The 24,965-nt window shown below is 32.3% G+C and overlaps 1 protein-coding gene across 6 annotated transcripts; it reads left to right on the forward strand.

Annotated features, from left to right (window-relative positions):
• The first annotated feature begins 5,955 nt into the window (after positions 1–5,955).
• LOC122598185 (5'-nucleotidase SurE) lies at positions 5,956–12,048 on the forward strand. Of its 6 annotated transcripts, XR_006323552.1 has the most exons (12): positions 5,956–6,209; positions 6,283–6,377; positions 6,894–6,958; positions 8,285–8,328; positions 8,674–8,751; positions 9,645–9,798; positions 9,866–10,039; positions 10,154–10,213; positions 10,297–10,417; positions 10,787–10,886; positions 11,049–11,325; positions 11,870–12,048. XR_006323552.1 is itself a non-coding variant. In XM_043770788.1 (10 exons), the coding sequence occupies exons 1-9, from the start codon at positions 6,064–6,066 to the stop codon at positions 10,405–10,407; spliced, it is 927 nt and encodes a 308-aa protein (XP_043626723.1). In that variant the 5' UTR covers positions 5,956–6,063; the 3' UTR covers positions 10,408–10,417; positions 11,870–12,048. The 6 variants fall into 6 exon arrangements, 3 of the variants coding, with proteins under 3 accessions (XP_043626723.1, XP_043626722.1, XP_043626721.1); XR_006323550.1 differs by lacking the exon at positions 11,049–11,325; XR_006323551.1 differs by lacking the exon at positions 11,049–11,325 and having other exon boundaries at positions 10,791–10,886.
• The last annotated feature ends 12,917 nt before the right edge of the window (positions 12,049–24,965 follow it).

A 24,965-nucleotide genomic window follows, 5' to 3' on the forward strand; every position in this document is an offset into this window, starting at 1 on the left:
TTTGTGTCAAATTCAAAATACTAAATAAACTTGTATTTAAATAAAATAAAGCTTAGCTATTAAACAATACAAACTTAAAAACTACTTTTGAAGTTTAGAGCGATCATTATACCACCATGACTTATTCATTATATGCTCATCAATGAATAAATGACCGACTTATGATCATCTCATTGTGGAGTTGTTAAAGTCTTTTTCTTATCATGACGTTGTTATCTCCTCATTTGTATTGTCACATTAGCTTTCTTTCTCCAAAACACACCAAAAAAACCTTCTCCTTATCATAACTTCGTCATCACTTCATCCCCAATTTAAAAACCCAAATGCACGTACATTCTCTTTCCTCATCTCCAAATAAAATAATAATAATAACATACATTAGCATACCTTAACCCACCTTTAAACCCTACTAACTCGTCCACACATTTTGCGAATTCGACGATCTTTGGTGATGACATGATACGACGAGATTATGCCAATGATGACATCTCATGACGACTACGATGAGATAATGACCACCATGCATAGGGAGAGGCCTAATGGCTCAGACCATGAGTCAGACTCAAACATTTTATTTATTTATTTGTTTTCCCTTCTCACAATTGATTTATCTGCATATTCGAAGTTATAAAATCAAATAAATAATTGGATTTATATTTATGAAGGCATAGGAGATTAGCAGTCGAGAGGAATTAATTGATGTAGTGCTAAGTATAACTGATTAATGAAAAAAATAATAATCAGTGTTCCCTAAACAACAATTTTAAAGATGGTGTTAAAGAATTATTTTCGCGATGAGTATTTAAAAAGGTAAACTGTTGGTGCAGTTTCCGTGCACATATTATTGTCCGCTGCAATGTAATTCAGGAGATGGACTATAGGATTTTCACATGTACTACATCTCATATTTATGTATGAGACATTGTGTATGAGACATTATCTATACTACATTGTGTATGAGATGATGTCTATACTACATTAATCTCTATGAGATGATGTCTATAAGATAATGCTATAAGAGGCTAATATATACGTGATATTAGTTGTATGTGATGATATCTATATTACCCTAATCTCTATGAGATGATATTGTAGTATACGTCCTGGAAGCCCAAGTCCAGCCCATATATTACGTGTCAGTATATATATGTTATATGGGTCTAGGGTTTCAGTTAATGGTTTTAGACTACTTGGTTGGATCAGCTCAAAATGTAAAACCCCAACAAGCTAGGCAGAATCATGGGATATCACAAGAAAAACACAGCACGACATAGAAATTAAATAGAGACGAGACTACATGCAATTAAGGATTGGGTAATCCATGAATTAGGTTCAAATACGAGTACAAAATACAACATGGGATCACAAATGCACAAGAAGCATATAACCATCAAATGTTACAAAAGTATACAATCCGAAAATGATGGCCGATAATCTTAAGCATAACCCGTCAAGGGAAATCAATGAATCACGGATCCAATAGTCAAGCCTAAATACTAGAAAAGTCATGCAATCATCCATTACGTCCTTGATTAACTTGATTATCTGAAAAATGTACTAAAACGAGTCAACATAAAGTTGGTGAGTTCATAGGTTTTAACGTTAAAATCATAGTGTCGGGATAACAAAGGTTAATGATATTTAAGGATGAAGATACTTACATCATCATCCATACGTTCACAATTCATCATATCAACGTTATGTTACAACTAAACGTTCATACACAATATACACGTTAAACAATATCGTTAACTGCAACATTATGCCACAATTATGGACTTAATCGTATGCCACTCACGTGGACTTATTATTATGCCATTAATACGTTATGCCGTCAACATGGATTTATCGTTATGCCATCAACATGGACTTATCGTTATGCCATCATCATGGAGTTATCGTTATCTCAATCATGTAACACAAGGAAGCATTTATAAGTACGTTAATGGAAAAAAAGCATTCAAGTTCAACAAATCATTGTTTAATAACAAATCATTTTAATCAAATCGTTAAAACGTTTAAGTGAAACAAGTACACTTTCACCCCAAACGTATAAGAAGACGGGGCTACGAAACTCATCTTAGCCTTAGAATTCGTTAGAAAGAGATTTAAGCGGGTGAGTGGGGAGCACAACAAATCACAAACCTATTACATCAACATCTTAGCATCACAGGGTATCCCAAATGATAAGGTCAACTAGGTACATTAGAAGTGATTCTAGAACGTTTAGATGCAAGTGCAGAGTTTTGGTCAAATACGTTTTAATGACTTAGCACCAAAATCGACATGAAAATCAAAGTGTTTAGATTTGAGTTTAAACAATTTTATTGACCTTAGAATGATGTTATAAGACTTACCTTGAAGTTACAAGTCGACTGAATGTAGAACGAAGCGGGAAGTGAAATAGTAGTCGCTGAGGTCAGTAAAGCATGGCTCTTGTGCAGAGCAAAGACTGTGTTCATCCTCTCAGAGGTCGTGCTCCCAGTGACGGGCATAAACCCCAATTTTCAACCAAAACCACATTTTGACCTCAAAATCGACTAGGAGAAACTTCAAGACTCGTTTTGAAACATCATTACACTAAAACAAACATAACCCACTTCATATTTTCGTCCAAAACATAAACACCAATCCAATTTTACTTCAAGTCCATCCAAACCCTAATTGAAACCCTAGTTTTAACTCAAATTTGGTTTTGACTCGATTCTTTACTCAAGAACGGTTAAGTTTGACTAGAAACACATTCAACAACATAAAATGGTTAATATAAAATAGTTTTAACTTAGCAAATCTTCCAATAGCCCTTAAATCCAAGTTTGAGTCAAAAATGGTAATTTCTTGCGCTAGAAGGCTATTTCTTGATCTGGTGTTTAATTGGTGATGATGATGAAGAATTTATTACAAATCTAGCTTGGATAAAATGAATTACTCAAGAATTTAAAGAGAGAGTGAGGAATGTGTTGGTGGTAATGTATTTAGTGAGATAGAGAGGGTGTGTGTTTGGAAGAAATGAATGAACGGATAAGGGTGTGAAAGAGTGGGAGGGGAAAATGGGTAGGGTTGAGTTCAAATGGGTCAATGGGTCAGACAAATGGGTCAAAGGGTCAACCTAATTACGTTTCTAGTCAAGTTAAGACTCGTTTTACGTTTCTAGTCAAGTTAAGACTCGTTTTACGTCATGACATAAATCAATACGAACACCAAGTCTCGTCTAGCATTTTACACGTTATTAAATCGTCAAATAAAGTTTAAAGTAAATCGACTAGCTAAATTGGCTAGTCAATTAACACGAACAAGTCAACGATTCAAGTAAATAGAATTCCAAAATCATGAAATTTACAGTGCATTTAGCCACGTTTAAACACGTCAAAGTACAAGTCAAATAAGTCAAAAATAGGCACAAGTTACACAATAGGGCCCAAAGGCAGGTCCAATTTTTTAAAACCTGTTATTTAATGTCAATTTTTTAGTTTTTGGTCAGGATTCAACCAAATATTTTCAAATTCCTTATTTTAATAATTTTTATGATGATGTGTAGATTATAATAGTAGAGTGTTATTTTTTTAATTATATATAAACTTTAGAATTATATATCTTTGAATTATACCTATTTGATATCATTTTTGAGTTGAATGTAGTTATGTTTCGAGTTTTGACTATATTCGTTAGATTTTAACAAGTAGCATTTATATAAACGAGATGGGTACCCGCACAATGCGGTGGTGGTGGTGGCAACGGGTGTTGATGGTGACGGTGGCGGCAACGAGTGTTGATGGTGGCGGCGTTGCGGCGGTAAGATGATGGGGGGGGGGATAGGTCATAGGGGTGATAACTCATAGAGTGTGATAGCCAAAAATTTTAGCCATACGGGCTCCGCCATCGGATTTAAAAATTCGTCGAAAAGATATCAAACAACATCTCTAATTAAAGAGCATCAAATTTTAAGAACACCCATATAATTTTTATAATTTATCGATATACGACTTTTGAGATAAATGATGTTGAATGAATTAGAGAAATAAAATGATTTATGGAGAAGAGAAAAAAAAATAGGTGGTTGATGTTTGGGGTCAAATTTTCTATAATTAGGATCCTAACCAAGAACATTTCTAACATAAGTTTCTGTTGTACACGATAATACTTTTATACTTTGCAAGATCTTGAGTTCAACATCAAGATCCAGGATGTTCAAGACATCTCCAACGGTCGAAAATATGTCAAACATTTATTCAGCGAAAGAGTAAACGAGCAATCCCGAGAAAATCGCAACTGACTTGAAGAATAAACGTGTCAAGGAAGACTCAACTTCTATTTTTCAAATTCAACACGTTGAAAGAGTTCGCACGGAAGATCCCGGATATTTCAGGGAGTTAGTTAGATTTTTACATTATAAATAACGGGTGATTGATCGAAATTAGATATCTGCTCACACTTGTATTCACACACACATAATCACTGCATTCTTACTTTCGTTAGCTCGATCAATCCACTCTCACTTTCATTGTATTGTAATCAACCAAAATAATAATAAAAGAACTAAGGAAGGGTCGATTGCATCCTCCCGGGGTTTTTTTTACCTAAGATCATTTAACTGGATCAAGAGTTTTTCCTCGTCAACAAAATTCTGGTGTCATTATTCTTTATCGTACTTCTTTATCGCATTACTTTAAGATTTTAGCTTTAATTTACATTAATTTGCATTATCTTCAACCGTTTTCTTAATTATTCAAAGTAATTCTATCTCAAAGGTCTTCTAAAAACTCTTTCTCCTTTTTAAATTGAAGATCCTTGAACACCAAACTCCACTTACAAATCTTTGGTACTTTAGTTGTCTAAAATCCTTTCTAAAATTATCGTAGGTAAATGTTGAGATTTGATGAGAGAGAAAAAAATGGGTGGTTGAGATTTAAGGGTATTTTTAGGTAGAGAGTTTAAATTAGTAAATAAAGAATAGAAGTATATTAGGTATTTCAAATCATCTTCTGCGAATTTGAAAAATTATATATTTTAAATTATAGATAAAATATCTACCAGTATACTAAAATAGAATTGAGGTATTTTTTAATAGACACATGACGTATTACCTAAACGACAAGTGTCCCTTTTAATATTTTTAAATGAATCAAATTAAAATTCCTAACTAAATTCTAGTTACCTTATAACAATAGTCACTAAATATGGATATCCACGTTATATCAAATTTATTCCAATACCAAACACGAAGAGCTATCGCTTAGATTTTTTTTTTCAAGGTATCTCCTAAAAGCAAATTATGGTTTTGTATTTACATATGGATTTTTATTTCAAGTTATCTCCTAAAAGCAAATTATGTCTCTATCTACAAATCAACTAAAACATGATTGAGATGTTTTTGAAACGACTCGTGGTATAATCCTTAATCGACACGTGTCCTTTTATTCCATTTATTATATTAAATTAGCTTTTTTAATTGTATATACATACAATTTTCTTATTAGACTTAGAATTAAACTTTAACTTTTGGCTTATTAATATAAAAGTCATTATAATCTTATTTGATTGATCGTTTTCTTTTTAACAAATTGTCTCTTTTTCTTTTGCAATTCATCAACAAAAATTGAGTTACGTTCCAAATCACAAAAATATTTGTCGTCATTCATCATGTACAAGTTCTGATTTGGATATGATTCTAAAAATTTAAGATAAATCCAAAAATTTAACTAAATATATATTATATTTATCATTACTGTTTATTATATTTGGTAAACCAACTGGGTTGATTAGTGGTTGGAGCTCATGTCTCTGAAAACAGAGGTCATGAGTTCGATCCTCATGCCCAGCAAGGCTGAAGGTTCTTTTCTACGTATGGTAGAACCTGAAAGCAGGACGGCATTGAGATTTAATTTTTGTTTATTATATTTGGTCCAGACATTAGGAGGACTAGTAAATATAGATAGAAGAAGCCGTTCGGGAAAAAAAAAAAAAAATAGAAGAAGAAATTACCAACTGAACCGGCCAATCCGACACTACACAAAAGTGACAACAAACAAAGACACTCGAATTCACCTGTTTGGATTGGGAGTGATGGAAAATAACAAAAAGATCGATGATCGGGCAACAATAATGGTGACAAACGATGACGGAATAGAGGCTCCTGGACTCCAGGCACTTGTTCGTGTTCTCGTTTCCGCTCCTCATCGTTATCGTGTTTGGGTCTGCGCCCCTGATTCGTAAGAAGTCGTTTTCCTTCCCTTTCGTCTCCTTTCTGTTCCTTTCCTTGCATCATGATTTTGGGTTTGTCAGGGAAATGTCAGCAGTCAGTCATTCCATTACTTGGCGACATGCTCTCTCCGCTAAACCTGTCCAAATCCATGGCGCGACCGCCTTTGCTGTTTCTGGTTACTTTCTTTTGCTTTGATGTTTTATTTTTATTAACTTCAAAAAATACCCAAAAATCATCGATTTCGATGGATATCTTGTGAAAACTCGAAAAAGTTGGGTATGGTCGTATATATTCAATAATGTTTGGGTTTTAGGTCATATCTTATGTACTCAGGCTATGTCATTCACAACTAGTTTCTTTATATGTTGGGATGATCTTGTATAGACGTGAATGGTTATTGGCCAATGTAAAAGTATATTAATATTTAAATTAAATGACTGATGTTGACTCCTCATATTATGCTTCATGTTTTGCACTGTAGACTGTAGTAAGTTTACCTTGGGTTTAAGATTTGGGTAAAACTTAAGTATCGTTTCAGATGATATTTTTAAGTTCTTGAAATTGATAGAATTGTTACCACAAGACAAATTTTGAAGTTCATAGGAATGCTTTTACGAGATTGTTGATATGTGTGACATACGTATTATATATGGTTCTTTTTTATGTTAATAATACCAACAACACTTTGCAGGAACTCCAGCTGACTGTACTTCATTGGGAATCTCAAAGGAACTATTTCCTTCTGTTCCTGATCTGGTATGTTATTGAGCTTGATGTTGCATAACTGATATTCGACATTTTAGTTAAAGCTTCATCTTATATTGGTATTTATTAGGTTTAATGTTCTACCTGAAAACGTGTACCAAAACGATACATGATAAACCTTGTAGGTAATTGTATTGAATTATATTGTTGTGTACTTGTGTTATTGAAGGGGATAACAAGAGGCTATATTTATAGAATAGCCTAACCTAATACATGGAAACTAATATTATGGTAACTTAATATATAGACACTAACCTATGTCTAATACTCCCCCGCAAGCTAAGCGTGGAGCGATTCTAGCTTGAAAAACAAATAAGAAGAAACATAGAAAACTTAAATTTAAATTGAGAAAGCAATGTTTATACAAGTCGTAAGTGGTCGTGTTCTTACAATAAAACTAAACAACAACTTCATCACAAGCAGAAGGTGTTGAGTTATTTGTGCGGGGAGCTGTAAGGTGTTCAATTACTAAAACACTCAAATGAATAAATATGACTAGATAAACCAAAAGATAAAGAAAGACTGATACTAACATGAATTTGTAGTATCACCAACAGACATGTTAACAAACAGTGTATTATTAGACATAGGTTAGTTTATATATTATTAAGTTACCATAATATTAGTTTCCATTAAATCTCGAGGTATACAATTTTTCTTTAACACCTAAAATAATGTGTGATAAACAAAAATTATCCCTTCAGATTTTTAAGGGTAGATGTCAGTAGGGTGATTTTTGGTAGATAACATTTGATATATACTGTCCCTTTAAATTTTAGAGAAGCTGTAATTGACCAAATATACTAGCAACTTGGGTCACAATAAAACCAAACTCATTATCAAATAAACTCCAACAAAGATCTGCTTGCAGATTTTGTTGTTTTTGAAATGGTAGAATCACATAAGCAATGTTGTCCAAGATAATGATTTAGCTGTCCCTAGTGGCAAAGAGCACCAAATCGGTAGTTCACCCTCTTCAATGCATGCTCACAGACAGGAATTTATTTTATATATATATGTCATTATCTCTATATAATTTCAAACTTTAGTGGCTTTCTCTATGAGTCTATCTGTTCAGCCTCTTCATGATCAGTGTTTTGCTTAAACTTTTCTTTTCATTATTATTATATTTTTGATTTCATTATAATACATGTATAGTTGGTTTGTTCTTAGTCCATTGATATATGTTATGACATACTCCTTGTCTTAGGGCCACGTGCTACTTGAAATCTTGAATCTGATCGATTATATCTTCATAGTTCTGATGCATTCTGTATCATATTTAATCCTCTGACCTATTTCAGTGATTGTCAACAGGTATTAAGTGGCATAAACATGGGCAGCAATTGTGGTTATCACATGTTAGTACATATGTTCTTTGTTATACGATTTCCTTTTTGTATGATTTCTTTGTCTCGTGGCATTCATTATTGCCAGAGAAATATAACTTCAAATGCCACTTCCAAAGAGGGTTGTTTTTGTGTTTTATAACTCGATATATAACTTCAAATATATGCATAACTTTGTTAAGCAATTTTACTTTTTTGCCAAGTCTGGTTAATTTTTATTATTGTTGTGTCTGCTTATATTTTTCTTTCCTACCGTTTATTTATTTTTTCTTTGTTTAGCATATGTATGTTGCTTGATGATATAGTTCACTGTCTTTGCTCCACACTTCTTACTAACTGGAACTGTTTGAAATGCAGCGTCTACTCGGGAACAGTGGCAGGTGCTCGAGAGGCCTTTTTCTATGGTGTTCCATCCATTTCAATTTCATATGATTGGTATGTAAACTTCTTCACTTCAAGTATGTTACCAATCCATGATGTATGGTATGCATTTATAGAAGTGTGGCTTATCAAGAAATTTAAATTAAGGATCATATATATGGTCTGATACTGCATAATCAACCTAATAAATCGTTTTAATGTTTCTTTCTTTCCCTTTTTGCTCTGATGTTTCACACTTGTGTAGTTGAAGTCATACTGGAAACTGTTAATTCGTGACTTCAATCCATGTTTGCATGGAGGGGAGTTTTTGTTTATTCTTTTTGCAAGTAAATCGTTGTTTTTCGTTAGAAGTGGTACTGTTGTCGGTATAATTACAGGTGATGGGTCGTCTTTTTGCTCTTCACTTGCAGAATTGTAAATATCATTTTGAAACTCCGACCTGTTCCGAAATAAGAATAGTTTTTGAAGCATCTGTGTTCCTCAATATACATTTGTTCTGATTCAAATATCAACCAGCTCCAGTTTTCACCTAATTTGTTTGACCCATTACCCAACCTACCCTCTTTGCCTTCTCCATGCATCCATCTTGCAATTAGGAGCACCGTGATGAGGATTATAATTCATTAAAAATCATTAAATATTCAAAGCTTTCTACTCCTTTGTATGTTGATATATTTATAAAATTTGAGAGTTAGCAACTTACAGAAGTTCAGTGGAAGTAGTTAAAGGAAAATTTTTGTTACAACTTGCTCTACTCTCACAACTAACTGCAATTTTATTCCATGGAAAAGGAAGAATCGGTTATTTCAAATTAATCAAATTATACAGGCACATGACTAAGGTCACAATATTAGTTAAGACTAGTAAGGTAGTCAGATGTACATAAGTGAGATAATATGTGGTGTCCAATTACAGAACAGATTTTGATTGAATTGAGTGATTGATAGGGTTAAAGCTACTAGCAGTATCGACGATTTCACACTAGCTGCTGAAGCTTGCTTGCCCATAATAAATGCAGTTGTTTCTGAGATCAGGAATAAAACGTATCCTCAGAAATGTTTTCTGAATGTGGATTTGCCCACAAATATTCAGAATCATAAGGTGAGTCGTATATACTTGTTAAAATTTGGAATATCTATATTTTTATCTTATGTGATCTTTTCATTAGGGTTATAAGCTGACTAAGCAAGGAAACAGTGTTATTAAAATGGGATGGAAGCAAGTTTCTTCGGATGCCGAAGGCGGACATATGTCATCAGCAATGACAAACGAGCCAAGTTCAGTAGCATCAAACCCTGATGCTAAAGCTGTTTCACAAGAACAGCTTTTATTTAAGAGAGAGGTGCATGGTCTTTAGTTGTAGCTATTTGAAAGTTTCAAATAAATGTTGTTTTGAATATAAACTTTATTTATTGAAAGGAAACGACCGTCATTGTTAAATTGTACTTGCTTTCAGGTCAGAGGAAGCAAGGTTGAAGACGGTGAAACTGACCACTCTTCCCTTAGAGAAGGATATGTACATATATCTATATAATTTTCAATGTAATTTTTGTAAGATCACGTACCCATTACTAACGTCTGAATTGTGCTTGATTTCAGATAACTGTCACCCCGCTTGGGGCCTTAACTCATGCGGATATTGATTGCCAGTCATTTTTCAAGCAATGGTTGCCAACAGTGGCTGAGCGTTCTTCTTCTTCAGCTTTGTGATTACTTCTCTGTAAGTTCAATCTGGAAATTGCATATATCATAATAATCTCTATAAAGTTTCAAATTATTCTAGCAGCATATTTGTGATGTTCGTGTGTTGGCGCTGCTGAATAACCATTGTTATTTCTATTGATATATTATAACTAAAACTCATTTATGTGTTTTACATGGCTAGTAGAATCCGATACTTAACTTGACAAGATCGTTGTGGTGTTGCTAATAAAAAATTCTTGGCTCTGTATTTTGTTAAAGAGGCCGTTATCTTTGTCAATTTCTTTTCATCAAATTTCGGGGGGATTTTTATTTTTTAACGAAAGGGGTTTACCCTGGTAAATATGATAAATATACCATCAATACTTCTTTCCTCTTTATTGAATAGACAGATTGTTCCTTTCTTGCCATATAAAGTAAAAGTTAGCCGCAAAAGATAGTTGTCTTTCAACCTCAACCACAGCTCTTCTTTGGCATCTTAGCTCAAGGTAAGACACCATCTCTTTCCTTTGATTAGAAAATCCAACTAGATTTGCTAGTGACTTCAATATGTGAACAGATTTCCCCCAGATATTCGCAATTAAAGAAAAAATGGGATTTGCAGTTGTTAAAATAACCGTTTATTAGTTGTTTTGTTCCCATGATTTTAGTCTATCCCTGTGTTTCTAGCGCATATTCCATGACCATTCATATTAAGAAAGTGTGGCTCGGTACATAGTGGCTGTAAACCTTCGCCATGCAATTACATCACTTCAGAGTTCAAACCAGCCCCAAGTCCTCTAAAGTTTCCTGTACGAGAAACCCCTTGAGTCACTTGGTGATGTCTTCCATAGGATATTGTCTTTTGTGCCATGCTAAATCAGGACGCCTCGGATAGAATTGAGAATCTGGGTGTTGGGTTTACCATGCACATGGCCACTTGATCAGGTGCCTTTTCGGGTTTACAATCTTATGCATTTTTGTTTTATTTGAAAAACGTTGCTCATATATCTGCCTAGCCTTGAGTAATGCTTCAAGAGAGCATATGCTACTCTAGTTATCATGCCAAGCCATCAGACATCATATATCTGCCTGCTTATATATCACGTAACCTTTATCTAAGGAGCAACTTTTTCCTCCTTTCCCATGTAGCATCATGTTTAATTTGCATCTCTCAAAGGCTCCTCTCACTTAACCCGTATTATTAATCCGACGATTTTGCAATGTTTTAGTTCCAAATGTGGGAGGCCATTAATGCAATGTTCCCCTTAGTCAAGCTTTTGATGCCCAATCCAGCTTTTTTTTTAGACGTTCAAGCTTTAAACACATGGAACATTTGAATCTCAACCTTTTTTTCTATTCTTAGGAAATAAGAAATTGAGTTATTTGGATTTAATCCCACTTTGGTCAGTTCTGCTTCTACAATTTGTCAGTTCGAACTTAGCTAATTTAAAGACTGATTGTTGAAAATGTTCTACCCTATCATCTACAGGTCTCAGTTTTCCAACAATTTGTCTTGTGGGTGGATCTCGTGAATAGGAACCTCTGGAAGCCACCGCTAAACAACTTGACCCGAAATAGTTAGGTACTTACGTTAGGCGATCTGGGTAACAATTCGAAATGGTTAACCACCACAAACTCTGCCTTTTCCGTTTACAAATTAAAAATTAATTAATGTGTTAAATATGGTTGCAAAAGTTAATATTGAGTACAAGATATAGGAGGTGATTATATGTCAAAACTACTTTGTCGGAGACCCTTAATTAAAATTTATTTAGCTCTAACCTAAACGAGCTGCAATATTATCTTCAATTCCTCTTTAATATCTCAACTAGATATTAGACCCTATAAATATAAAATATTCCTAACAAACTTAAAATATGCTCATAACAAAAGTTGTGAGATAAGTTATATGAAGTAACATATGTTTGATTTATAAAGTTCCATTTAAAAATGTAATTATCAGGACTTTGTCAGCCCATTTGACATAAGCTTTGGAGTAATTTTATAAGTAGAATTAAATTTGGTATATTTAACAATAATCTGTTCAAGAAAATGTAATTTCTAAACAAAATAAAATATATTTTTTAATATTTGGTATATTTATATATGTTTATTTTGATAAATAATAAGAACTCAAATGATATGGATTATTTTTCAAAAAATTATCCAATAGAGCATAGTAAGATTAATATCATTGTTAGTAAATATCAAATCAAATCATAGTAATATTGATGCTATATGTATATATATATATATAGGCTTGAGATATTTTGAGACCACCTCTTATTTTAGGACCAACTAGGACCATTGATTTTTGTACACCATTATGATCTACTACGATATACAAGACTTTTTTGTAAAAGCACTAAGACTTTCCGGCGACGGTCCCACAGAAAAATCATGTGTAAGTTAACTTACACATGTACACATGATTTTTCTGTGGGCCCGTCGCCGGAAAGTCTTAGTGTTTTTACAAAAAAGTCTTGTATATCATAGTAGATCATGATGGTGGTGTTTGACTTACAAAGATCAATGGTCCTTTTTTGGACTTTTTTTAGTTGGTCTCAAATTATCTTTCCCATATATATATATATATATATTATATCTAAATATATAAATTTCTCTATGATTCATTACATGAATTAAAAGTTTATACTGTTTTGAAATGAGTAGAATTGGAAAATATAGATTATACTGTTTATCATGTTTTATGAAGTGATAACTGATAACGTACCTTCATTATAAAATTTCATTATTTAATTTTTTAAAAATCTTTTGATAATTATATGATATTTATAAATTAAAACCATAGATAAATAATAGTCCATTGAAAATAGAACTGAACAAAAAAACGAATAGAAAAGTTGTAGTCTATGGTAAAAGATAATTGTATCTATCCATATATGTCGACCTATATTAGATTTTTTATTTTTATAATCAAATTTATTATATTAATAATTAAATGATGATATCATCAAAAGTTAATTTGATAGAATAGAGAATTATGATTGATTAATAAGTTATTAGGTCAGTTGTTTTTAGTATATAGAAAAAGATAAAGATTTTGCAACCAAATTTTTAATTGGGATATACAAAGCTACATTTTAGTGTCCAATTGAGCAATTGTCGACCTTACATGTGCATATAACCAACTTCATATGAAAAATATACATTTTTGTAAAAAGCAAAAATAAAGTCGCAATTGTATATGGACTCTTTAGGAAATGGAAAAATCTCGATAGATATAGTTAGATCATTGGTAATACGTATTAACTTTTTTTTTTAACAACGAGTTAGTAGTTAGCAGTCGAGACACCATAATGACATCCAAATAAGCAGTTTGTAGAGCTTGAACTACACATGCCTAAAATGAAACTTAAGACTCTCGAGCGCTCTCCCTTAGTTATCCACTCTTACAAATGTAGAAAGTGAGATTCGAACCCTCGTTCTTACCAATGAAGCTTAAGGCTTACATAAAAGACTTAAATGACGTGGGTTTGATCTTTATAGAGGTATTTAGCTAGCATCAAAAATCCTACCGGGAGGTAATATGTCAATATGATACCCGGATACAAGGTTTTCTTCTTAACCCTTTTTTTTACATACAATTTTTCAGCGCTTAACTGCTTAAGTGCTTAATGAGTTGTCATCATCATTTTACCTTTTTATACAACTTTATATATACAGCTTTGGATGCTTATAACTTTACGAAGATTAATAAATAGGAAGTGATATTCGTATCACTATCTTTGATTAATGTATCACAATGTATATATTGTATAACTGACAGTACAAGCCAGTAATGCATAATTGTGTCACATCCATAAAAAAAAAATGGTATGAATATTACTCCCCTTAATAAATAGCTCTCGTGTTAAATTTTATAATTCACAACTTAATATAAAAAAAGGGTGTGATCCACCCTATAACCCATAAAACTGGTTTAATATACAGTAACGAATCATTCATCTTCTTCTTGATACAACTCTTATGAACCAACCAAGACCCATGCTCTTGTAGAAGCCCAAAGTTAAACGATTCAATTTCTCGTTTAATTTTAAACATATCACTATCACCGGTGATCACCAAAAATGTGATTAACATATCTGATTAGACTCATGTTAGCTAAATATATTGAAGTGACCAGATAGCAGTAATATGAATTATAACCAGTACATCGGTGGTACACGCTATGCTTCATTTTGGCATTATTAGAAATATGTTACTCAATCAATACACTGCTTCAATTTGTCTTTGATTTTTATAAATTGTTCCGTCTCTAAAAGGTAAACTTTGGAAGTTACAAACATTATGGGTGAGAACTGAGGACAAACAAATCATCAATCGTATTGTACCAATTTTTATTTGTACCATTGCAAAATGTTCAAAACTTATGAGAAAATAAAAGCTTAGTTAAAATTCTAAAACAGTTGGTAAGATTTACAATGTTCTTGGTTGATGGATCACATATGTATTAGGAATAAAAAATACTCGTATGATAGTTCGAAAAAGTTGATGTTGACTTTATAAAGGTTGTCGTTAAACTAAGCATGCTTTTAAATAATGGGCCGAAAACAAGGTAGAGATAAAAAAAAAACCTAAAATCAAAGACATACAAACCCTCATACAAGGAGATGCAAAGCTCTAAAACCAACAACCTTGGAAACCCCAAATGAAGAAAACAAAGGGTCGCTAGAAAAGTAATAGCCCTAACGTGAGTGCTCTAGAATTTGCTAAAAGATTTATGGCCTATTCTATAAGGTTACACTTTACTTTAGTCCTGTGTCCCTTTGGGTTCTCCGTACTCTTTCTTCTCTTCTGGAGTTTCCACTTTCCTGTTTTCGGAACTGGTTTAGGATCTCACTAAAATAATGTCGAACATTGAGGAGCACCGGCATATCGATTTCCGGCATCTTTTCTTGCAATAAAAGGCAAAAAAAACACATAGGTTTCTGGTGAACTTTAACTTGACACTACACCAAAAAAAATAAACGGTCGCATAACACGCTCTTAAAGTAAACAATGATCAACACCATAGAGCCAATATATATTACCGATAATGCTTGCCTTTTTATAACAAAAAATGAGGTGTACGTAGTAAAACTGAAGTGTCGAACTGATTACATCCTCGCCTCAATAACATGTTTAAGAGGCATAAAATCGTGGATTTATAATGAAATAGAATATTAATTTCTGTATATAATAATTTGGGTTAAATACAAATTTCGTCCATATGGTTATTCAAAAAACCACAGGGATGAAAAAAAACTCAAAAGTTAACAGAGAGATGAAAGAGCCGTTTTTTGAACAACTACAAGAACGAAATTTGTATTTAATACATCGCGCAGAAATATTATTAGTTCTTCAACACGATATAATATTATTGTCACAATGGTTGATATTCAACCAAACAAAGAATGCAAGTTAAATCCTAAGTAGCGAGGTTTTTAACCACTAATTTCAATCAATAGTAACTATTTTGTATTTTTGTTCCAGTTTATAAACCATAAGGTTGGACGGAGTGGAAAGGGGAGGGAACCGGTACCGGGCCGGTACCGGTTGGCACACCGCGCCAACCCCCCGGTACTGGTTGGGTGGGGAGGAAGATGGGGAGGGTGGTGCCGGTTTTGCTGCCTATGTTGTGACCGTTATATCTGACCGTTGGATCTGTTTTTTTGTTTTAAGCTAACTGTCATTTATATATATATATATATTTATATATACACATAGTTATATCTATATTTTGCAGGGGAGAAGAAGACAGACCCCACGACCCACGTATCCATCTATATCTATAATATTAATGTTAATTAATTAAATTCATCTTTATAATTTATACCCTGAAGTTTAAATTGATACAAAAGTCTTTTGTTTTTTTTCTTTAGTTTTCTATAAATTATATAATAATATTATTATAATTATTATTATTTAAAATTAGTTTTAGTTATTATTTAAAATAAAAATAAAAATAAAATAAATTAAATAGAAAAGGGTGGGGAGGGGAGGGGAGGGGTGGCAAGGCGCTCCTAGCATTAGGGGAGGGAAGGGGAAGAGAAGAAAAATCGGGGAGGGAAGGAAAGGAGTGAAAAAGCTCTCCCACACCTTAAGAAAAAAGTAGAAACCTGAAAGTATACAAATCAAGACGTACCTAGCTCTTTTTGATTGTATTTATGACATATTATGAATACTATTTAAATGACTCTAAAATCTAAATAGTTAGTGGCGTAAAAGTGATATTCCTATCAGATTATTATAAACTAATTTGTATCTTACTCTAGAATTTAAGTTTTTCTGAACTCAAAATGTTGATATTGAAAATTTATTTTATGAGACTGTCAACTCAAGTCTCAAAATACTTTGTTTGATATTTTATACTTATTTTAATTGTTTTTCCATATAAAGGTCATGTTCATTGCAGGTCCAAACATTTGGATAGTTTTAGCTAATGGAAAACATTAACATCCTTGGTAGAAATGGTTATCCAACCATTATTTTTTTTTAAGCAGCGAGTTATTAGTTATTAATTAGCAGTTAGCATTCGAGACACCACAGTGACATCTAATTGGGCAGTATGCGATGCACGAACCACGCATGTCTGGGATGAAACCCAGGACATCTCGAAACCTCCCATAATAATCCACTCCTACACATGTAGAAAATGAGATTCAAACCCTGGTGGTTTTCCCCAAGGTCAAAGACCTTACCAAGGGGCCACCAACCCATTGGCATCAGACATGGTTTTAAAACTAAGTTCTTGCGATCGAGTATTCCGAATGCCTTTTTGATTAATTTATTTATGTGTTATCTACGTAGTTGACTCATCACAAATTTGAAGTTAATAGCACGGTACCTACACAATGCGGTGACCATGTGGTAGTTGAGGTGGGTGGTGTTGATAACTGATATAAAAGCAATTGATTTAAAGGGTTAATAAAAATATTTTAAAAGATAAAGCACCGATAGTATAATATAATAATTAAAGGTATATTAGACATTTCTTCCAATGTAATTTTCAACATAGGACTTTTTTTTTATAATAAAAATATAGATATAGATGGTATATATTGTTTGTTGTCATTAATTTTTTGATATTTTTTAACGACTCATATATGCATTAATGCTAACATTGATTTTGTCATTTGTAATTCTTTATTTAATCAGTACTAAATGGTATTTTAGATGATTTAGTGGTTGTTAAACATTTATTAGTTATATTCAATATATAATATTTTTTTAATTATGATAAATGTTAGTTAGATTTACTTGCTGTAGTCATCTTCAATTTTACCTGAAGTAAAGGTTCGACTCTTTGGAGTGGTACATTCTATTAGTTTTTCTTTGGTATATTTTGTAACGACCCATAATTTATATCTTGTAATTCAGAATAGGTGTAGAACTTCACCACGTATAATGAGGTGTCCCTTAATGTGGTACGTGACTTTGTTAAAAAAAATTATATTAAAAAAAATCAATTTACTATGAAGTTACAAGGATATTTAAATTTTTTCTTTTAAAAAATAAATATAAATATAAGTTGTATATTTAGATAATTACTCCGCAATTATATTTGGTCTTTGATCTGAATATATTACTTCGTGATAGATATAGAAAATTGTAATATTATTATAGTATTATTGACTTTATTTTATGATTTTGTGTCGTCTAGTAATTAAGTTACATTAATTAGTAATTAAGTTCATAGATAACTTTTATAATTAATGTCTAAGAATATTAAAGCAAACATATTTGGGATGGTGTTGATATGATAGAGTTGTTAAGTATAAATATAGGTATTTCAGTTCACCACAACTATAATCTAAAATCTCGTTTAATAATGAATAAACATGTAATGGTCTTATTCTTCTCTTGCATATTATTTACATACGTTATTAATGTTATTTCGGACACTCCAGAAGAAATGTGTCAAATATATGGTAATAACTTATTTGAGGGTTTGAACATTCTCATTATTATTCTATTATCTATTAAGTGTAAATATTAGTTGCAAAAAGTATTGCATGTTCAAATATCATGGGGTTATTGGTTTATGTTCATAATTATATATTTTGGTTATCATACAGGTGGTGAGTTCAAAACTTTTGCTTATGATTATGCACCAGATCCTTGCGATGCCGGCACTTGTGCTATAAGATGCAATGAAACGCCTGGAATGAAATGCATAGCAATGTCAGGTTGTCATTGTAGTGCATGTATTTGTTGTATTAGTTATGATAAATGTCCATAAATTCTTGATGTCATGTGCTTAATAAGAAAATAGCTAGGCCAATAAATACTGAGAGAACTTGAATATGTGCTTAGTGGCACCATTTTTATTTTTGTGACATTTTTTGTATACCAGCAAATGCCCATTTTATTTTGTAGTGAAGGCTTCATTGATAATAATGCAAAAATTGATATACTTGTTCAAAACCATCTAAAAATGACATAACACAATTGCATGCTTATAAATATATAATTGTTATTGTTATTAAGAAAACTAGCTTGTGATTTTAAAACAAAACTTGTGAGGCCATGTGAACAAAAGTCCCATATTACAATATTATTTGCTTTCACATTTTTCACGTTCACATTCATGGTTTTTATATATAAGGATTAAGGACCATAATACTCCATGTTTTGGAAACGTTAATCATCAAAATTGTATTTAGTGATTAAAAAAATTAAATGGATCTTAAAAATTGTTCACATATGCATATCGTGCTTTATTATTACCATTAAAAATTTAAAGTTAGTTTAAGATTGACTTTAACATTTACAAATGGTCATCAAAAGTTAATTTCCTAACGACCGTAATGTACAAATTCTGAAATTTTAATGACCATGTCTGAACTATTTTAAGTTAGTAATGGTAATAATTTAGTGCGATGTAATTGTGAACAGATTTGAAAGTTCGTTAGGCACTCAATGCGATAACAAAGTTTATGGTGTGGCTACCTAGAAAATAGATGAAATAAAAAATATGTTGGTTATTAAACACAAAATGGTATTACGTACAGAATCTAACAATGTTGGAAAAAAAAAAAACAAGAAAAAAGAGATGAGCCTTAAACATTGTGCAAGAATGTGCTATAGGAGTAATCCGTTAATATCATGAGTGGAATTGCCACAGCATGAGCGTTTTTCTAAACATCATCTATCGTATATAACTTCAGGCGTATCTATTATTATTATTATTATTATTATTATTATTAGTATATATACTATTTCTAATACCTGTATTATGTACGGATTGATCATATATGTCGTATCATTGATGAATTACTCTTAAATCAAACACAAGTTTCATGCAAAATAATAATGAAACAATAACAAATCACTAAACAAAGGACTAAAAAAACACATATACATGTTTACAAAAAGCAATATATAATGTCATTAGAAGAAATCATATAATCTTTAATTTAGAATATAAAATTTTTATGAAAAAGAACTAAATAATCTCTACTCCCTAATAAAGCAAATTCCTCCCTTTTTAAATATTTCTGTCTTTGAAATACCTTATTTGCCTTTAAACTTTTTTGTTTTTTTTTTCTTTAGGCCAGTAACTACCCAAAATCAGCAGACCGCCTTCCACACTGTCGCCACATTGCGCGGGTACCATGCTCGTATAATAATTATACAAACCAATGAGATAATATTACCTTATGCCAAGGATTGGACTTTACGAATTAAGAATTTAGCTTTGATTTTATGCAGAATAAAGGAGAAAATCTGATATAGATAAATATATATATTTCCTAATTTGATGCCTGTATATTTAAAAAGAAAAATGTTAATTAATATATATATATATATATATGAAAGTTTCCTAATTGTTTTTGCAAAAAGAGATTCCAAACTAACACATAGAGATAAACCTTAAATAACTTAATGGGATTGTCGTAGGAAAGTAATAAGTATTAAGTTGCAATAAGGAAAGTGATAATAATAATAATAATAATAATAATAACAACAATAATAATAATAATAATAATAATAATAATTTGGAATACAGTACACATGTCGCTTAAATAATATGTCATATGTCGATTAATAGATGTTTCACTTATGTTTTAGTTTATTGGTAGATATATATATATATATACTGTATATATATATACTAGGCTTTTGGTCCGTGCGTTGCACGACCTGACATAAAATTCTAACAAATAACTTAATATAAGAAAACAACTTTCATTGAAGAACAAACATATTCTTTTGTGAAATCTTGTAACCTAAACACATAACTCATGACGATTTTAGAGAAAAATTGATACATTTATAAGTGGAAACAGTGAAATGAGGAGACACTTACACCTACATAACATATGATTACAATGATATTCACATTCCTAATACAAAAATGTTTTATTATACGTATATAAAAAGATATATCATGTATATATGAATCATTAATATATATTAATGTAATAAATATTAATCTAATAGTAGTTATAGATAGAATGTATTTTATGTGGCATATGATAACATTTAAATTATTGTAGTAGTAGTTATAGATAGAATGTATTTTATATGGCATATAATAACATTTAAAAAAACGGCCTCAGGTTTGAGTTTTGCCTTACACATATTCGGGACATGTATTTAATTTTTACATATGGTAAGACTAAGTAAGGTTTTCTCTTCAAAGATCTTTAGATGACAAAAGTTTCTTGTTTAGAGGTTAAAATTAGGGATGCGAGGGGGCTTTCAAAGTGGACCCGGTTGAGATAACGAAGTCATCGAATTTGTTTCACTCCTTATTAAATTTAATGATACTTAGGCCCCTCCTTATACATACTACTTCTTCCCCACTTCTTACCCACTTCTTCTACTATTCATCAGTTTTCTCTCTCCTAGAACACCCCAAGAACACCTCCTCCTTATACTACCACTTCTTCTCCACTTCTTCCACTATCCATTTTATTATTTTATTATTTCATTTTCTTTTACTAAAAATAAATAAAAACACATTCAATTTTTTAAAACAAACACATTTTTATTCTTAAACACAAAACAATACATTGAAATTATAATTACATCCTAAAAACACATATTAAAGCTAATAATTAAAACACACTTAATCGGAAAAGACAAACTACATTTAGATATCCTTAAAATATGGGCCGTACTTATCGATGAGGTTTTGCGGGTGCTTCTGATCTGCTCCAACTCGTCTTCGTCAATGCCGGTCGGAATTGGCTACTGCAGAAGCCCAAGCGCCTTCCTCACCTGCTTCCGGAAGCGTTCATCCTGTCTCGCCTGACGCTCCTCCTCTATCCTCTTCCTATCCTCCTCAAATTTAAACATCGACTCTTGTTGCATCTGGAGCATTTGATCAAGCTTGGCCAACGCCAAATCTGACCCACTCGAACCGGTTCCACGGCTGGAAGTTGCATCCGAGCCACTAGACATTTTGCGGCTAACATTACGACCCGGTGGCCTTCTAATTGGGTCGTATCTAAACAACTGATTCAAAGGCGCATCTGGTTGCACACTCGGACCAGCCCCAACATGCCCCTCATCCTTTCCTAAATCAACATAATCAGCTGCAGTTCTTTTGGCAACACTATGGTCTTGCCAAAATGCAGGACAATCATTCAGGACATCGTAACACTCTTCATATGGATATCGGGGTGGCCCATGGTTCCGTTCATAAATTTCATGAGCAGCAACATAAATTTGTCTGTCATCTGCCCTGCTCTAACGACCTTGATCTAGCAATCTCTTCAAGATTGCTCCATACATCTTGGTGGTTCTCTTGATCTTGCTCCATTTGCCTTGTAGTTGACTTTTATTGCGCTCTCCTGCTGGGCGGTTACTGTTGAAACCCCTCGACCACTTTGGCCCAAAACATTGTCTCGTCTTGGCTTACCCCCCACTTTCGAGTCTTGAGAAGCATGTGTCCACGCCTGCGACAACAAAACCGCCTCCTGAGTTGACCACTTCGCCTTATCTGCTACAGCAACCCCTTTTTTCGTCAACCGTTTGGGCGGTGCAGGAACTTCTTCTACTTCTTCCTCGACAGAGGCGACACTAGTAGTGTTGGTTGAGACGAAGTCTCACCTATAGGCCTCTGGAATTGAGGAATCTGGAATTGATTAAATTGTTGCATTAACATGAACTACTGAAACTGTTCGTTCAGCAGTGGCGATTGCAACAACTGCGTATATGATTGGTTCATAGCACCCGAGCTACTAGATGCCCCCATCATGTTAGACGACGACATGGACGGGGGAGATCCCACCAGTAACGCATCAAATTCATCGATAGTGTTTTGGTAATGGTATTGGGGTGAGTTTTGATTAAGGTTTTGGTTAGTGGTTTGATTTTGGTTTTGGTTTTTGTTGGTTCTTTTAGGCATGGTGGATGAAGTGAGAAAGAAGGTTTTTGATGAATTTGAAATTGAGAGAATGATGGAGATGTGAGTATGTGAAATGGTGGATGAATGTGAAGAAGGAAGAAGTGGTGGTGGTTTAAATAGGAAAAAAAAAAAAAAAAGAGCGGGCTACGTGATTCAAAAAAGCAACGGCTACTTTCTAATTTTTTTTTTAATGTTACTTTATTACACAAGCGGACCCCACTTCACTCCTATGCCGCGCGGCTAAATTTGGAAGAAACGGCGAAGACGCGTCCCAAGACGTAGCGGTGCTACTAGCGGCGAGGAGTCGCCGCGCGTCCGACGCCGGGAAAACGCGGTATAAGGAGAGGCCTTATAATCTATACTACCTTATAAAATCCCCCCCCCCCCCCCCCCCCTTTTCTTTTTTTGAAAATGTTGAGAAAAAATGAGACACTGTAAATGACTCAATTGTTATTGATGAACCTCCACTCTTTTTAAAACGTATATAAAAATTTTTACCCAATTTACTTTTAATTAACTAATTTACTCTCTAAACTCTCACTTTACTCATTTACACCCTAAGCCATTACAAAATATTCACTACCACCTTTACAACAATTGCATTTATATTAACTTACACCACTCGATTTATGTCTTTTTAATACTTTATGTGAAGTTTTGGACCGCGTATATATTATATTGCAAAAGATTAGAAAGAAATCTCATTAGATGAAGTGGCTTGTGCTTGTCATTAAAAACAAACATGTGATAGTTGACTGGATTATTATTTGTCTACTTATAATGGGGTGATAGGTAAAACAAAATGGTATATTTATTCTAGTTATACATAAAACTCACACTATAAGTTTTATTGTAGTTATCTACAGTTTTAATTAGCATGAATAAATTATAAAATTTTTTTATGTTTTTATGTGTGTAAAAAATATATTGAACTAAAAAGGTGTGGGTAAAAATGATGTGACAAATTAGATTTGAAAGTCCACATCTAAAATTATAGATTTTTAAAACTTTACACTTTTTAATTGAATATAGTTATCGCGATAAATTTTTATAAATTGTTCATTCTAAATATTTAATAATCTCTTACCAAATTCAATCTAAGATACAAACTTGCTTAGAAAGAATTTGGCAAGATAGCAAGCTTACTATTTTAATATTAGAAAATTGGTGACATTCTTTGTTGCATAAAAAAGTTATGGGATGTAGCGAGCTTTATTAATTTTCGAATATGAATTAATTAACAAAAACTAATTTAGAAGAATTGGTTTTTATGCATATGTCAATTGATGATTTGGGCGCATGGGTTCGAGTCCCACCTAACCTTTTTATTTTTTTTTATAATAAAGATGATATAAATACAAAGTTTTTATAACAAAGATGATATAAATACAAAGTGTATAGATGGTTGCTTACGTGTCAACATATGAGAGACCAACAACGTATGAATGCCACGTAGGAAAAATATGACGTGGCGAGCAAAGAGGTATGCCACATCTTCGTTTGGAGATAGAGAATTATATATATACTAGGTCTTTTACCCCGCGCGATGCACAAAATATTATAAGTTATTGTTAGATTAGTGTTAATTTAAACCCTTTGACGTAGACACACACAATAACTAATATTTTGTTTAATTAGTTCAATGCGATTATTATCTATTTTGCAAACACATTAATAAAAACAAAACAATGTTAAATATGAATATAAGAAATATATCAAGTTATCAAAATGTTTTGGAGATACATACAAAGATGGGAAATAATGTTTACACATAAATATAATTTAGATAAAAACGAAAAAAAGAAAATTAGATGATGCAAAATATACATAATTTAATAGAAGCAAATAAATAAAGTTACATAAATTTAAGAATGACTTTCTACTGAAACAAAAATATCCATAAACTTTTTTGTAGCAAAAACACAATTGCATATCAACGAAAAACCCATTTACACCAAATACTACATAACATTTACGTTCTTCAATGTTTATGAAACTAAATATTATATGAGGGGTCATCTTACAACTTATCAAACAAACAACCACCCCCATAATTAAAACCTTCAAACTAAAATACTAAATCCATAAGAATTTGAAATAGTAAACCTTCTTTTCTTGTAGTTGTGCAACCCGAATTTACTCAAAATTCACTTAGAGGAAAATAAATAAATTATGAATCACGTAACAAAAGAGTTTTATATATGATATTATAATATTAATA

The sequence above is a fragment of the Erigeron canadensis genome, chromosome 4, assembly GCF_010389155.1.
Source record: "Erigeron canadensis isolate Cc75 chromosome 4, C_canadensis_v1, whole genome shotgun sequence".
NCBI classification, from domain to species: domain Eukaryota; kingdom Viridiplantae; phylum Streptophyta; class Magnoliopsida; order Asterales; family Asteraceae; genus Erigeron; species Erigeron canadensis.

What these genes read in the sequence shown, in the direction of transcription:
- LOC122598185 (XM_043770788.1), top strand. Translation starts at nt 6,064, where the DNA reads ATGGAAAATAACAAAAAGATCGATGATCGGGCAACAATAATGGTGACA. An exon ending in TTCCTTCTGTTCCTGATCTG is followed by an intron (nt 6,959 to 8,284) that starts GTATGTTATTGA and finishes GATTGTCAACAG; the next exon opens with GTATTAAGTGGCATAAACAT. An exon ending in ATTTCAATTTCATATGATTG is followed by an intron (nt 8,752 to 9,644) that starts GTATGTAAACTT and finishes AGTGATTGATAG; the next exon opens with GGTTAAAGCTACTAGCAGTA.